Source organism: Papio anubis, chromosome 1, assembly GCF_008728515.1.
Source record: "Papio anubis isolate 15944 chromosome 1, Panubis1.0, whole genome shotgun sequence".
NCBI classification, from domain to species: domain Eukaryota; kingdom Metazoa; phylum Chordata; class Mammalia; order Primates; family Cercopithecidae; genus Papio; species Papio anubis.
In genome coordinates, this window is record NC_044976.1 from 11,432,355 (window position 1) to 11,449,372 (window position 17,018).

The following is a 17,018-nucleotide window of genomic DNA, read 5'->3' on the forward strand; positions in this document are numbered from 1 at the left end:
CCAATCTCTTCTGCCACTCCAGACCTCCCCCTGCCCCTGTGATCAATGGGACTCGGTCTGTAGCACCCCTCAGCACTGACCTGATGGTGAGGAGTTGTCACTGCGTTTCTGGTGACTTATGATCCTTTCCTAACCAGATTATTGGCTTCTTGTACTGGTAGTCTTCTCAGCAACATTCCCCTATCTGCACCACACACACCCTGGGTAGACAGTGGGTGCTCCATAAAGACTGGTTTTGCTGTCCTGAGTTGATGGCCTGGGGGCTGGTGGTGCCATGGCAGGACAGAGGGCATCTCCAGCTGTGGCCAGCTGTCTGCAGACTGGTTCATACAGGTCACACCAGGGAGAAAAAGCGGCCTCAACCCATGGCCGCTGGGAGGGGCCTGGCGGAGTGGGCAAGGAACCGGGCACCTCTCTCTGCCCGTAGGCCTGGGCTACACTTTGTCTCCTGATTTCGGCCCCCTTCTCTCCACCCTTGGCAGTTGGGGACCTTGAACAGACCAATTATCTCTCAAAGGATGGAGTTTAGTGGTTGGGACTGGCTCCCTCCCAACTGCCCACCAAAGATTTGAACAAAGGAACTCACAAAAGCCATCTCTCTTTATTTTTCATTCTTGCCGTTCAACCAGTTTGCGCAAGCTGAGGATGAGTGGGTTTTGGAACGGGAGGCAGAGCATCTGGGGACAGACCCTCCTGGAAATGGTCTATGCACACTGCTGAGGCTGGTGAGACTTGAGAAGCAATTGAACGATAAACTCTATGGAACTGGAAATGTACAAAAGTGTCAAGGTGGCTACTGGCTGGCTTCCTGCCTCCCCGTGGGGGTCAGTTACACCCATCAGTCCTGTGCAAAGGTCCTGGGACTGGCCCAGGGGCAGCCAGATTCTTCGCTGGGGACAGGAGCTGTCCTGCTCACCCAGCAGAAGCGTATCAACGGACAGGCGCTCGGGTGTGTGCCCAGGTGCTGTGGCCCCCGAACTCCGTGACTCCTCAGGCATGTCTTCGTCCTGTCTCTATGTCCGCCCTTTGAAAGTGTTCATACAGGTGTAGGTTCCTGAGAATTTGTGGATCTCCTCAAGTGCAGCCTGTGGGAGTATGCTGGAGTGGGAGGAAGGAAAGAAAACAGCAATGGTCAGCGATGGTCAGCGGGGCAGGATCCAGGGGCTCGGTCGCTGGTGGCCATGTGAGATGGGGCAGCAGAGGGCTGGTCCCTAAAAGTACTCCCCACCCCCCCAAGCCACACACCAGTTTCTCCCCAAACCCCCACCCTCCCCAGGGGAAGAGCTTTCAAGTAAGTGGATAAGCAGCTGTTAAAAAGGCAGTGGGAGCCTGGGCATGGTGGCTCATGCCTGTAATCCAAGCACTTTGGGAGGCCGAGGTGGGCAGATCGCTTGAGCCCAGGAATTCAAGACCAGCCTGGGCAACATGGTGAAACCCTGTCTCTACAAAAATATACAAAAATTAGCTGGGTATGGCGGCATGTGCCTATAGTCCTAGCTACTGGGGAGGCTGAGGTGGGAGGATGTCTTGAACCCAAGAGGCGGAGGTTGAAGTGAGCTGAGATTGTACTGCTGCATTCCAGCCTGGGTGGCAGAGCCAGACCCTGTCTCAAAAATCCTTTCCAGGCCGGGCGTCGTAGCTCACGCCTGTAATCCCAGTAATTTGGGAGGCCAAGGTGGGTGGATCACCTCAGGAGTTCGAGAACAGCCTGGCCAACATGGCAAAACCCCATCTCTACTAAAAATATAAAAAGCCGAGCATGGTGGTAGGCACCTGTAATCCCAGCTACTCGGGAGACTGAGGCAGGAGAATTGCTTGACATGGGAGGCGGAGGTTGCAGTGAGCCGAGATCGTGCCATTGCACTCCAGCCTGGGCGACAAGAGTAAAACTCTATCTCTCTCACACACACACACACACACACACACACACACACAAACACACAAATTCTTTTTAAAATATATGTTTTAAAAAGGCAGAGAGTGGGTGGTAAGAGCAATTTTTTTTTAATTTAAATTTTTTATCTTTTTCCTAGATTCTGAAACAGAGTTCATTATTTATTTTTAATTTTTGTGGGTACACAGTAGGTATAAATATTTATGGGGTACATGAAATGCTTTGACACAGGCATGCAAATGTATATAATTACATCAATGTAAATGGGGTATCCATCACCTCAAGCATTTATCTGTTGTGTTACAAATAATCCAACTATACTTTTAGTTATTTTTATGTTTGTTTGTTTATTTATTTATTTATTTATTTTTGAGACAGTCTCACTCTGTCGCGCAGGCTGGAGTGCAGTGGCATGATCTGGGCTCACTGCAACCTCTGCCTCCTGGGTTCAAGTGATTTTCCTGCCTCAGCCTCCCGAGTAGCTGGAATTACAGGCATGCGCCACCATGCCTGCCTAATTTCTGTATTTTTAGTAGAGACAGGGTTTTGTCATGTTGGCCAGGCTGGTTTTGAACTCCTGACCTCAGGTGATTCGCCCACCTCAGCCTCCCAAAGTGCTGGGATTTTAGGCGTGAACCACTGCACCTGGCCTTTTTAGTTATTTTTAAATGTATAAGTAAATTACTATTAACTATAGTCACCCTGTTGTGCTATCAAAGACTTATTTTTATTCGGTCTATTTTTTGTACCCATTAAAAACAAATGGTGGTTAGATGCCACTAAGTAGGTGACAATGGCTTAACCTGTGTGTGTTCCTTGTCAAGGGGAGTGCTGACCTTCTCTCCCTTCATACACACACACTTTCAAAACCAAGCTCTTAGCATCCTGGTGCCCACAGGCAGCTCAGAGATTCTTCAATCCCAACTGCCCTCGATTCCACAGAGATGATTGTGTGGATCTGAGGAATCAGGTTGGATTTGGGTGTCACATCCTCCGGGGAAGCGTCCTGGGCTCACCCTCAGGCTTCTCCTCGTGCAACCAGGAGCCCCGGTGCTTCCCCAGCGCTGGTGTAGTCCTTGCCCGTTTACTTGTCAAGCCTGGGGGGCCTTCATGGCGGGTATTTTATCTCTGATCCCCCTTGCATGGGCCCGGCATGGAGAGGGCCCTCAGGCTGTCTGGTGACTCAAACCGAAGGGTCCTGGCCCACTCTAAGTACAAGATGAAAAAGGTTCACTTCTAGCTGGAGCAATCTGGAAGGCTTCCTGGGGGTGGTGGCATTAGAGTTGAGCCTTGCTTTCTCCTGGGGAAGGTGAGGAGGGATGCAGTTCAGAGAACGGGGAGGTGGGTGGCTCCTCCTTCCTGTTGAAAAGTAGTTGTGGGGAAGGTTGGAAAATAAGGCTGAGGGCTTACTGTGGAGAGCGCTGAGGTTTTCTAGACCAACTTTTCTCTAGAAAGCTCTGGAAGGCTTCTAAGAAGCTCCCCTGAGGTGGAGGGTGGCAGCCTGGCCTCAGTGAGGACCTGAGCCCCTGATCAACTAGGGGCTCCTAGAGACGGCCGAGGAGCATCTCAGACCCGAGGTCAGGATGGACTGAGGGAGGCCGACGCGTGGACTGGATGCCCCTGGGTGCCCCCTTCCCTGTGCCTCTGAAAGGGCTTTGAGTTTGGGGAAGAGAGGGCTGATCGGGCTTGCCCCTCGGTTTCGAGGTTTCTGTGCCCTGAGTGTGCTGGAGCAGCCTCTTAGCTGGGACTCGCCATGTCCCGGCAGCCAGGGCAGAATTTGGCTCTCCTGGGAGTGCATGTCGCATGAGAGCAGGGGCCAGCCTGGCACTTGGGGGCTTCCGTTCCTGAAAAGGCCTTCCAGGTCAGAGGGGTTCAGTCATGTGGGGGCCAGAGCCCCAGGGGAGCCAAGAGCTCATGGTCACCTGTGGCTCCAGGGACAAGGATCTCCTGCTGTACTAAGAGGCCCAAGAAAACTGAGTGTGGGACTGGGATGGGAAGGGTTTGCGGCACAAAGTCTGGAAAGTTCTAGGGGAATAGGACTAGGCTGCCAGGCAAATTCTGGAGGAGTCTCTCCTTTATAAAGCCTACCTCCCCAAAGTGGTCTGCCCTGCTACATCCCACCTGACTGGTACTAAGGCGCTTCTGTGAATTCTAAGCCCTTGGCATCAAGATCCCCATGTTCCCTCTAGCAGTAAACTTCCTGAGGGCAGGGGCTATGTCCAATAGACTCTAGAACAGTGATTCTCAAAGTGAGGTCCAGGAACCCTTGGGGATACCCGAGATCTCTTCAGGGGTCTGTGAGGTCAAATTGCTTTTTTTTTTGAGACGGAGTTTCATTCTTGTTGCCCAGGTTGGAGTGCAGTGGCACGATCTCAGCTCACTGCAACCTCCGCCTCCTGGGTTCAAGCGATTTTCCTGCCTCAGCCACCCAAGTAGCTGGGATTACAGCACACGCCACCACACCCAGCTAATTTTTTTGTATTTTTAGTACAGACAGGGTTTCTTCATGTTGCTCAGGCTGGTCTCGAACTCCCAACCTCAGGTGATCTGCCTGCCTTGGCCTCCCAAAGTGCTGGGATTACAGGCGTGAGCCACCATGCCTGGCCAAATTGTTTCTGTAATAATACTAAGATGTTATTTGTCTTTTCACTTTCATTCTCTTAGTGAATGGTAGAATTTTCCAGAGGCTATGTGACACAAGATATCACAACAAATTGAAATCAGATGCACATACTGGAATCCAACTGTCTTCAATTAAGCCAAACAAAGAGATTTGCAAAGATGTAAAACAATGCCACTCCTGACTACATTTATTTTGTTTTAGAATACATAACTAGTTGTCATAAAAATATATTTATATTAATGTAATGGGTTCGTTATGGCTATTTATAAATGAATAAATATTATAAACAAATGTATACATCTTATAACATTTTTCTGGCTTTTAGTATCTTTTTTTTTTTTTGAGATGGAGTCTAGCTCTGTCGCCCAGGCTGGAGTGTAGTGGCGCACAGGCTGGAGTGCAGTGGCGTGATCTCGGCTCACTGCAAGCTCCGCCTCCCGGGTTCACACCATTCTCCTGCCTGAGACTTCCGAGTAGCTGGGACTACAGGCGCCCGCCACCATGCCCAGTTAATTTCTTTTTGTATTTTTAGTACAGATGGGGTTTCACCATTTTAGCCAGGATGGTCTCTATCTCCTGACCTCATGATCCACCTGCCTTGGCCTCCCAAAGTGCTGGGATTACAGGCGTGAGCCACTGCGCCCAGCCCTGGCTTTTAATTTCTAATATAGTAAATAGTGATAGCTACAACTCACATTAACAAAAGCTCTTTGGGTTCCTCCATACTTTTTAAAACTCTAAGGGGCCCTGTGACTAACAAGTTTGAGAACTGCTGCCCCATGGTAAGTACAGCACATCAACGGCAAATGTGCCACCACTCCTCATGCTCATGCCCACAGCAGACATGACTAATCGATCACATACATACTGACCCAGAGTGTTCTCTCCCAGCCCCATACCTTTTTAAGATAACGAGGGCATGCATCGTCCATGGGAGGAGGAGGAGGGCCTGGTTGAGCTGCACAGCTTCCACTGTCCTCCGGGCCACTGTCTCCGGCTTCAGTGGGGGAAAGAGGTTGGGAAACCTGAACACAGGAAGAGACACAGTGGGTTTCTCCTGGAGAGGCATGTGCTTAGCTGGAAGCTTCTATGAGACTGACATGTCTGGATCACCCTTTGGCCTTTCCTGTCTGAGAGACTCGAGGCCTGCTTGGAGTACTCCCTCTACCCCACACTCATCCAGGTGCCACATTCCCTCACTCCTTCAGGTACACAGGGGTCTCTTCTTGAGTCAAGGACTTCTAGCCCACCCACCGGGGACTCATTCTCCCAAGTCCTCCAAGGGCTCCCAGTGCCCTAGGGCTTGGCCTCTCCACAGCCCTGCACAATCCGGGCCCTAGCTGTCCTTCTGAGTCCTCTTCCCTACACTCTGCTCCTTCAGGACAGGCCCATCTCTGTTCTTGTCACATCACACTCTCAGATCAGGGCTTTTTGCCAGCTCTCTCGATGGCCTGGCTCTCTCCTCCCAGCTCCTCCTTTGGGAGACATCTCAGGCCAGTCCACCCAAAGCAACTTCTGATCTCGTTCCCTGCTAATTTCCTTGACTGCGTTCACCCCACCTAGGAAGGCCTTGCTTGTTGGGGTGTTTCCTTGTCGGTGGCCTGTCTCCCCCATCAGACTATTGAGTTCCATGAGGGTGGAGGCCTGGTCGGTCCTATTCCCCTGCAACCCCCGCACCTAGCGCAGCGTCTGATACAGAGCAGGAGCTCAGTAAATACTTGAAGGACTGAACACGCGGACAACTTGCTGCTTCCCAAATGTGTCCTGCTCATTCTGTCTGGAGGCAGGGGCTCAGCTAGCGATGGCTTCGGCTCAGCTTGCTGGTTCACTAACTCATTCATTGATTCATTGATTCAAACATTTGCACGGTGCTTTCCGTGGGATCTCAAAATGAATGAATGAATGATTGCATAGCAAACATCAGGGGCCTCACATGACTATTCAGAAGCATCTGACCCTAGACCCAAACAATGATGATGTTGCCTAACTGCCAGACTCAAGCACAAATTATTCTCCCGATTTACAGATAAGGAAACTGAGGCTCTATTGAGTCAGTAGGGCGTCAAGGATTCAAACCAGGCCAATGCTCTATCACCTTTGCTCACTGCTCTTCCTGCCCCTGCTGGATCTTTAGGTGCAGGGCTCATGTTGCTGGCTCTGACCCCAATCCCACAAAGAGCTTGTGATCCGCTCTGGCACCAGGAAGATTAAGGGTGATGAATCACCTGGGTTTGATGTCATTCCTGAGCAACAGGCAGCCCTTGGACTCCCAGCAGGGGCTTGGCCTCAGAGGGCACATGGATCTTACCCCCTGCCCTGTAATTCCTTCGTCAACATGATGGTGATTCGTTTTTTATTTTTTATTTTTGAGTGCAGGGTCTCACTTTGTTGCCCAGGGTGGAGTGCAGTGACGCGATCACAGCTCACTGCAGCCTCGACCTCTCTGGGCTCAAGTGATCCTCCTGTCTCAGCCACCCGAGTAGCTGGGACTCCAGGTACACACACCATGTCCAGATAATTTTTATATATTTTTGTAGAGATGGGGTTTTGCCATGTTGCCCAGGCTGGCAACTCCTGGGCTGAAGTAATTCCCCTGCCTCAGCCTCCCAAAGCACTGGGATTACTGGTGTGAACTCAGCTACCACGCTTGGCCATGATGGTGATTCTGAGGCCCATAGTCCTGTGGTCAAGAGGGGCCAGTCTCTGCGGTTCTGCAGAGATGAACGTGTTGAGGCAGCTCCCTGATACTGGAGTCCTACAGGTGTTGTGGGCAGTCTGGATTCTCTGGCTTCCACCTGTGGCCTGTCCTGTCTCTTGGGAAAGGGAAGGCAGGATGGACAGACCAAAGTCCATGGGCTTGAGGGGAATCCTTCTTGGTAATACCCCTGCCAGGGAAGTCGACAGAAGAGGCCTCAAGCACGTCTGTGCACAGGATTTTCTCCTTCCTCTCCACGGTGGGTGGAATGGGGACACGGGGAACTGGCACAGCTCTTAACTCCCATGGAAGCAGTGCAAATTCGCGGAAGAAGCATTCTCAGCTAGCCAGTTCCAAGCTGTGTGGACTTGAGCAGGTAACTCTGCTTCTCTGAGCCTCAGTTCCCTCATCTGTAAAATGGGAATACAAGCTCTCTTGCAGGGTTGCTGTGAGGACCAAATGCGGCGGTAGTTGTAAAGTGTTTAGTGGCTCCAGATGGTTCTATGGCTGGTACATCAAAGAGGCTCAATTGGCCAGGCGTGGTGGCTCATGCATGTAATCCCAGCACTTTGGGAGGATGAGGCAGGTGGATCACTTGAGGCCAGGAGTTCGAGACCAGCCTGGGCAACATGGTGAAACACTGTCTCTACTAAAAATACAAAAATTAGCCGGGCATGGAGGCAGGCACCTGTAATCCCAGCTACTCAAGAGGCTGAGACACAAGAATTGCTTGAACCTGGGAGGCGGAGGTTGCAGTGAGCCAAGATCACACCACTGCACTCCAGCCAGGGAGACAGAGCAAGACTTCATCTCAAAAAAAGAAAAAAGAAAAGAAAAGAAAAAAAGAGGCTCAATAAATAGCAATTTATAAACAACAACATCCACTGACATGGCCAGTCCTGCTGGGAAAATCATCCATTTTGTCCTAAACATGTCTTCACATTTGACCCATTTAACCCTGGGAAGCTGCTAAGCATGGTTGTAGGAGGAAACCAATGCTTCATCCGTTTGTTATTCTTTTAGGAAATGGGAGTTGGTGCCCATCTTCCTTGTACTACTCTTCTGGCCCAGCCCTTGGGGCTTCCCTGCACAACCATAGATCGCTAAGATTCACCTAGTGCTCGCTACTTCCCAGGCATGGCCAGATGATTCACGCACGGGAGCTCATCTAACCCAGGAAAAGGGAATACTATTATTAGTATTATTGTTATTCATTTTTGAGACGGAGTCTTGCTCTGTCACCCAGGCTGGAGTGCAATGGCGCAATCTTGGCTCACTGCAACCTCCACCTCCCAGGTTCAAGTGATTCTCCTGCCTCAGCCTCCTGAGTAGCTGGGATTACAGGCACCCACCACCATGCCTGGCTAATTTTTGTATTTTTAGTAGAGACAGGGTTTCACCATGTTGGCCAGGCTGGTCTTGAACTCCTGACCTCAGGTGACCTGCCCGCTTTGGTCTCCCAAAGTGCTGGGATTACAGGCGTGAGCCACCGTGCCCAGCTGGGGATACTATTATTATGAATCCCTTTTTAGAGGTAAGGAAACTGAAGCAGAGAAAAGTCAAGTAACTTGGCCAAGGTCACACAGAGCTGGGATTTGACCCCAAGCAGTTTGGGTTCACACTCTGAAAAAATGTGGCAGGAAAACCTTGAATTTCCTTCTTGAAGTGATAGAAAGGAAACTATACTAGAAGGTGAAATAGACACACAAACTTGATGTCTGCAATGTCCTGCTTGCTCCTGTGCTCAGGACACCCAGTTAGAACTGCAGACTGCCGGCTGGGTGTGGTGGCTCACGCCTGTAATCCCAGCACTTTGGGAGGCCGAGGCGGACGAATCACGAAGTCAGGAGATCGAGACCATCGTGGCTAACATGGTGAAACACTGTCTCTACTAAAAATACAAAAAATTAGCCGGGCGTGGTGGCGGGCGCCTGTAGTCCCAACTACTTGGGAGGCTGAGGCAGGTGAATGGCGTGAACCTGGGAGGCGGAGCTTGCAGTGAGCCCAGATCACGCCACTGCACTCCAGCCTGGGCAACGGAGCAAGACTCTGTCTCAAAAAAAAAAAAGCAAAAAAAAAACCACTGCAGACTGCCACTGATGCACTACACATTTATTGAACACCTTCTGTATACTCAGATGAAAAGAAACCAAACCAAAACCCATGGGGGGGAAAAAACCAACAGGAAACATCAGTAGCCATTAGTCTAGACTCCTCAAAATTCAGAATTGATGACAATTTGCATGCAAACCAGGTAGTCTGCTAGGAAAATTAATAACATGCATTTATGAAGATGTTTATTGTTAGTAAAAATAATAAAAGCAGCAGCTCCTTATTGAGCATCTAGTATCTGGGCTTTGCACTAGATGTGTTACATGTATTATTTCTAATTCCCTGGGCTCAAGCAATCCTCCTGCCTCAGCCTCCCAAAGTGCTGGGATCACAGTCATGAGCCACCAAGCCCGGTACTTTGGATTCTCGACAACCAACACCGCACTGGCCCTATTAATAGTAACTATAAGGTGGAATGAGTGACTCCCACGTGGCATGCACTACACTAAACGGTCTCACTGAATATTCTCATCCTGACCCTTCGATGTCATCCTCATTTTTTGGAAGCAGCTGAAGTGTGTAATTCAGAAGGTGAAGCACTGTACGCCGGATTGCAAAAAACCAGGGAGAATGGTATTTGAGTAATTCCCGGTTTTCATTCATCGATGACCTCATGCCCCTACATGACTGCACATCATTAAAGCGCCGTTTGTTGGGTACTTAAAATGTACCACATACGGTGTTCCCTGCCAGATTCCATTTTGTCCTCACCGCAGAACTTATGACGGAGACATTCATGTCACCCCATCTTACAGATCAGCCAGAGCAGTAACTAATGGGACCCAATGTCACAGAGTGCATCACAGCTATGAGGGAGTCACCACCCCAGGTGGCATGAGCTCTAGACCAGTGGCCCCCGTTCCCCTTGACTTAACTGGTCTGGAGGAGGAGTGATGGGACCTCCCTATTGCTTATTTTAAATTGAGCTATGACCAGGCATGGTGGCTCACGCCTGTCATCCCAGCACTTTGGGAGGCCGAGGCGGACGGATCACCTGAGGTCGGGAGTTTGAGACCAGCCTGGCCAACACAATGAAACCCGTCTCTATTAAAAATACAACAATTAGCTGGGTGCGAGCGCACGCCCGTAATCCTAGCTACTCGGGAGGCTGAGGCAGGAGAATCACTTGAACCCAGGAGGTGCAGGTTGCAGTGAGCCGAGATCGCGCCACTGCACTCCAGCCTGGGCGAGAGACCGAGACTCCGTCTCAAAAAATAAATAAATAAACAGACAAATAAATTGAGCTGTAATTTGCATACAACACAAGGTATAAATCTTAAGCAGACAGTTTGATTAACTTTCACGTATTTAATGACTGCTGAGATCAAGAAGAGAGAACATTTCTGAAAGTCTTGACAGTTCCCTCGGCCTCCCTCCCAGGTTATACCCCCAGCCCTCCAGGGGCAGCCACAGGTCTGACTTCCATCACCCCAACCCAGTTTCGCCTGTTTTGGAACTTCACACAGGTGGAACCAGGTGGAATGCACCCTACGTCTCCAGCTCCCTTCGCCCCGCACGATGGCTGTGGAGGTGCGTCTCCCTCTTTTGACCTTTGGGCACATCCCGCTGCATGCCTGTAGCTCTGGTAGTTTCATACAAGCTCCCTGAACCAGGCAGCAGGACCCTCCCCATTGTGGCATCACTGCCTTGCAGACCGAGAACCAGGTAAGACAGCATCAAGCAGAGGGGAGAGGCTCCTTGGTGACTTTTTGGTTTGAGACAGGGTCTCACTCTGTCTCCCAGGCTGGAGTGCAGTCGCACAATCACAGCTCACTTGCAGCCTCAACTTCCTGGGCTCAAGCAATCGATCCTCCCACCTCAGCCTCCCGAATAGCTGGGTGTGCACCACCATGCTCAGCTAATTTTTTCTTTTTTGTAGACACAGGGTTTCTCCATGTTTCCCGGGCTGGTCTCAAACTGCTGGGTTTAAGCGATCCGCCTGCCTTGGCCTCCCAAAGTAATAGGATTATAGGTATGAGCCACCATGCCTAGCCTGATTTCCTTTTTTTTGAGACGGAGTCTCGCTCAGTCACCCAGGCTGGAGTGCAGTGGCGTGATCTCAGCTCACTGCAAGCTCCGCCTCCCGGGTTCACGCCATTCTCCTGCCTCAGCCTCCCAAGTAGCTGGGACCACAGGTGCCTGCCACCACGCCCGGCTAATTTTTTGCATTTTTAGTAGAGATGGGGTTTCACCGTGTTAGCCAGGATGGTCTCGATCTTCTGACATCATGATCCACCCGCCTCGGCCTCCCAAAGTGCTGGGATTATAGGCGTGAGCCACCGCGCCCGGCCCTAGCCTGATTTTTATATCAGAGCTCTTTCTGCAGTCGGCTGACTGAACATGGCTTGGGGAGGTGGGTCCCCTGCTCACTGACCTGACTCTCATGCCCTGGAACATCTCGGTGCTGGTGTGGAAGGGCAGCACTGTGGTGGCGCTGACTCCCGGACAGTCCAGCAGCCCCAGGGTCAGGCTCTCCATGAAGGCGAAGGCTGACGCTTTGGATGTGCAGTAGTCGATGGCACCGGGGATGGCAGACAGTGCCAGCACGGAGTTGAGGCACACGATGTGGCCGTTCTGCAGCTCCAGCATACGCGGCAGGAAGGCCTTGGTGGTCTGAGGGCGGATGGAGTGTCAGGGTGGAGCAGCCGCAGCTCTGACAACCCCTCCACCTTTCTTTTGGGGAGAACAGCCCACCCTGGACACACACGATGCTCTAGTACCCGAGCTTTCCCGCGAGGGAGAGGGCTGAGGGCTCCTGGCCCCGGGACAGTGAGCGTATTTCACAAAGTCTGATGCGTCCTGGAGCCGGTCATTCGTCTTGTCTGGCCACCTTGTTCGTGGACATCCCTGCTGGCCTGAGCCCAAGCCCTGGCAAGCATCCCCTCCCCTCCATCCTGCCTGGGCTCCCTGCACACCGGGGGCTGGCTCTGGCCTGGGACAGCCCTTACCCAGAACTGGCCCAGGGTGTTGATGTGTTGGGACTTGAGGAGGGCATCGTCGTCACTGTCCATTAGGCTCTTCCCGTGGACCACGGCGGCATTGTTCACCAGGATGGTGATGTCACCCACCTGCAGGCAAGAGGGGGCCACGGGGCCATGAGGGCAGCCAGCCCAGGGCCAACAATATACGTTTTTTGTTTGTTTGTTTGCTTATTTGTTTTTGAGGTGGAGTCTCACTCTGTTGTCCAGGCTGGAGTGCAGTGGCGCCATCTCGGCTCACTGCCAACTCTGCCTCCTGGGTTCAAGCAATTCTCCTGCCTCTGCCTCCCAAATAGCCGGGATTACAGGCTCCTGCCACCGTGCCTGGCTAATTTTTATATTTTTAGTAGAGATGGGATTTCACCATGTTGGCCAGGCTAGTCTTGATCTTCTGACCTCAAGTGATCCATCTGCCACAGTTTCCCAAAATGCTGGGAATACAGGTGTGAGCCACCGCACCCGGCCCAGTATACTTTTTAAAAGGGATATGGCCTACTCGTAAGTGAACGAGTAATTTCTGAGTCCATTTATGATCAATCGATGTGTTATTTACCAGTTTTTCTTAGATATTCCTTCCTGCAGGCTACTTCCTGCCAGCCCAGTTCCAGTTATCCTGCATATACAGAGGCCCAGCAGCCACCTGGCCCACCACCACCAGCCACAGGGCCTGGGGAAGGGAACTGCCTCTCTGAGCACCAGTCTTGATTTGTGAGATGGGGCTAATGCCACACCAGGACTGTTCTGAGGAGGAGAAATAATTTACGGCACACACTGTACCTGGCACATAGCATATTTATAATAAATGAGGTTACTGTTACATAAAAACAGTTAACATTACCATGTGCCAAACACTCAGGGTGGGTTTCCCTCTCTTGGAGTTCACTGATATATTTAGTCCAAACAGATGACTGGAGTCAGGAGAAGGATTTTCCCAGAGGCCAATGGGACATTCGCCACAGTCCTGGAGAGAAACCCACACGGTCTACATTTCCAAGGGAACAACAGATGATTACGCCTGTTACGTAATCAACCCTAATCCCTGTCTATGTAACTAGGGCCAGCTTCATGGGAGAGCGCCCAAAGGTGCCCTGGACAAAGCCATTCTGCCATAAGCAGAGCTCTCTTCCAGGCCACATGAGAATGTTCTCTTTGCCCGGAATTAGCCTGTGGTCAGCTGTGTTAGGAACAGACCCTCCCAGGCTACAGACCTTCTCTCGGACAGCCTTGGCCGTCTGGTACACCTCCTCCCGGTTGCCCACATCGCAGATGAAGTAATGGCACTCAGTGCCCATCTGCCGGATCTCCTCCGTCGTCTCCTTCAGGCATTTCTCAGTCCGGCCCCAGAGAACAATCTGGAAGAAGAGAATAACAACGCAGAACAAATGGTCATTAAGCAAGCCACAGGGATGCAAAAATTGCCACCAGAAATTCAGTATTTAAAGTGATTTGTCTTGAAACGACTGGCCTCCCTGGTTCCACCCAAAGATAAAGACTACAACATAGATTAATAATATAACTTTTGGCTTTTTCTGAGGCAGGATCTTGTTCTCAGGCTAGAGCACAGTAGTGCGATCATATCTCACAGCAACCTCAAACTTCTGGGCTCAAGAGATCCTCCCACCTCAGCCTCCGGAGTGGCTGGGACCACAGGTGCATGCTACCATACCTGGCTAATTTTTTTAAAAAAATTTTGTAGAGTAAGGGTGTTCTTATGTTGCCCAGGCTGGCCTTGAACTCCTGGGTTCGAGCAATCCTCCCACCTCGGCCTCTCAAGTGCTAGAAATTACATGTGCGAGCCACTGCCCCCAGCCAACAATATAACTTTTTAAAGGCATATGGTCTACTCTTAAGTGAACCAGTAGTTTCTGAGCCCACTTCTGATTAGTCTATTAATGTGTATTTAGGAAGTTTTTCTTGTATATTACTTTCAGCAGGCCGCCTCCTACCAGCCCAGTTCATTTCCTGCAAATGTAGAGGCAATAGCAGAGCTCTTTGTGCACAATGTTCCAGAATGCTCTCCATTAGGAATCAGCTGGCTTCACCAATTAGGTCTAGAGCCAGGATTATTAACACCAGCTGGTAGTACAGACAGGACCATTCCAGCCTCAAGGTTCACAGGAGCTAAGCCAAGCCTCCCATCTAGCTGCAGTCACTCCCCTAAGGAAGTCCTGGAAGGGCAGTGACAAGGCTGCCACTGAGAAGGAAGCATGGCCTCACCCGGCAGGTAATAAACATGGACTCATTACGCCAGAAGGTGACCTTGGCAGGACCACTGAGGGTTTGGGCAAATTTATGAATGGCCAGCTCATAAAAGGCTCAGAAGGGAAGCCTGGCTAATTCTTAACGTTGACCTAACGGAGGACGACACACCTCCCCACGACGTGTCACTGGGGCCAGTGAGGCCTCTGTTGGTAAAAGGGCCTGGAGTCGGATGACAGGGGGACCAAGAGCCCTAACTAAGAACCAGTTTCACCAGCACAGAGGGAGGAAGCCAGGGGGCTGAACACCACCCAGACGACAGAAGCAGAGACAGGAAGAGCCGAAAGGGTTCTTGGGAATTCGTCCGGTGGGTTTCTATTCTTGTTTCTTTTCTTTTCTCTTTTATTGAAGACTATCAATGAAATTCCCCCTTAAAAAAAAAAATCCAACATGGAAACCCCAGTGTGTGAAATCAAGAAAAGGAATAAATGATACACCTGACTCCATAATATTTCCTTCCTCTAAAGGCTGCTAATGAGAACAAAATGGCTGCTTTGGGAAGGCAAATGCTTCATACTGGGGGTTACAGATGGAAGCTCCAATCCCATCAGACCCAGATCCAGCTGACTTCTCTATTTTGCTTTGTTACATGGTATAGAGAAAAGTCGCATTGATAAGGAGTTGCCAATGGTAACCATTTATCCGCTGCTCACCTTGAAATCTCAGAATTGTCACTTAAGCAGAGAGGGCACAAAACAGGCCCAGCTGGCGGCTCTCAGAAATTCCAGTGGTCTCCAAAGGAATCGATTTTTTAAATTAGAGTTTTAAAAGCTTTCAAAATATTTTACAAAAAAAACAAGTGTTCTCTAAAACCCAGTTCGAAAACCCCACTTAGTCTAGCCACTTTATTTTAATTAAGGTCTTGAAATATAGGAAGGGCTTAACAAGTGGGTACCATCAGTTCCTATCCATGACCATATAAGTCCTTCAAAGGCAGATGGACTACAATTAAACAGGCTCCAAGGGGCATTTTCTTGTCTGTTGAGCTAAAAACAGAATGTGTTCCTCCAGGAGAAGCTGGGAGGTTCAGTTCACGGGAAAGAAAAAAGACAAGCATTTGCTCCAGGAAGGCAATTTGGTGTAGGCCTCCTCCACCCCCCTCGCCTTGCAGCCACTGTCATCGGAACACTGCCTCCTTATCATCCCTTTCTTCTCGGCCACCCATTCATCTATCTGTCCATCTGTCCACTTTCCCATTCACCGGTCCATCCATCCATCCATCCATCCATCCATCCATCCATCCGTCCATTCCATCCATCCATCCCTTCCTGTCCATCCATCCATCCATTCCATTCCATCCATCCACCCCTCCATCCATCCATCCATCCATCCATCCATCCCTCCATCCAGATCCATCCATTGTCCATCCATCCATCCACCATCCACTCCATCCATCCATTCCATCTGTCCACTCCATCCATCCATTCCATTCCATCCATTCCATCCATCCATCCATCCATCCATCCATCCATCTCCCATCCACCTTTTGTCCACCCATCCACCACCCCACTCCATCCATCCGTCCATCCATCCGTCCGTCCGTCCGTCCGTCCCTCCATCCATCTCATCTTCCATCCACCATTGTCCACCATCCACCACCCCTCCATCCATCCATCCATCCATCCCCCGCTCCATCTACCATCCACCTCCATTCCATTCCATCCACCTACCACTCCATCCATCCATCCATCCATCCATCCATCCATCCACCCACTCGCCTACCCTACTGCATCCATCCATGCACTCACTCACGCCACTCCATCCATCCATCCATCCATCCATCCATCCATCCATCCATCCATCCACCCATCCACCCCACCCCATCCATCCCATCTGCACCTATAAATCTGTCCGACCGTCTGTCACCTGCCCCGCTTCGTCCATCCGTTCGCGTCCATCCGTCCGTTTGCTCCGCCTGCCCAGCTCCGTTCGGTATCCATTCATCATCCCACCCACCAGCCCCACTGCACCCATCCATCCATCTGGTTTCTGAGTATGTCAGCCTGAGTGGGAGGTAATCCTTGGTTTCTATTCTGTTCTGGTCCCTGCCTAACCACATCCTACCTCTGGCTCATACATGTAACAGGACCATGGGGCTTGCACAGTCCCCTGGGGTCTGGCTGAGGCAGGGAGAGGTGCCTCTGGGGGCCCTAAGAATTGCTGGGCAAGTTGACAGAGAGGAAAGCTTAAAGCTGGGGTCTTGTGGGAGGGTATAGGGTTCAGATGTCCGTGGAGACAAGTGGTCAACCCAGCGCTGTCAGCCGGGCTGGAAGACCACCCTGGAGAGGAGGTGGAGCAGGGCTGAGGGAGAAGGAAAGAAGGCTGTGTCCCACTGTCTTCTGTGGGTCAGGAAGCCCCCAAGGCAGGGCCCTAAGACTTGGCTGTTTCCTTTTAAGAGTCTGTTGAGGGCGCTCCAGGTGGGCTGGGGAACCGGCCTCACCTTTCCCTGGCAACATG

General features: G+C 50.9%; 1 protein-coding gene and 1 pseudogene across 6 annotated transcripts in view; both read right to left on the minus strand.

Annotated features, from left to right (window-relative positions):
* Nucleotides 1–582: 582 nt before the first annotated feature.
* The window catches only part of DHRS3 (dehydrogenase/reductase 3), a 54,018-nt gene continuing 37,582 nt past the window's right edge, over nt 583–17,018 (minus strand). For 5 of the 6 annotated variants that reach the window (XM_017957315.3, XM_003891131.5, XM_017957309.3 and 2 more), the window contains exons 2-6: nt 13,511–13,654; nt 12,273–12,392; nt 11,699–11,937; nt 5,417–5,542; nt 583–1,098 (exon numbers count right to left, since the gene is read on the minus strand). In XM_017957315.3, the coding sequence (XP_017812804.1) occupies nt 1,014–1,098; nt 5,417–5,542; nt 11,699–11,937; nt 12,273–12,392; nt 13,511–13,594 (654 nt within the window). In that variant the 5' untranslated portion in view covers nt 13,595–13,654 and the 3' untranslated portion in view covers nt 583–1,013. The remainder of the gene's footprint in view (nt 1,099–5,416; nt 5,543–11,698; nt 11,938–12,272; nt 12,393–13,510; nt 13,655–17,018) is intronic. The other variant, XM_021936138.2, reaches the window with a different exon arrangement.
* Nucleotides 2,652–2,753, minus strand: LOC116272430 (annotated as a pseudogene).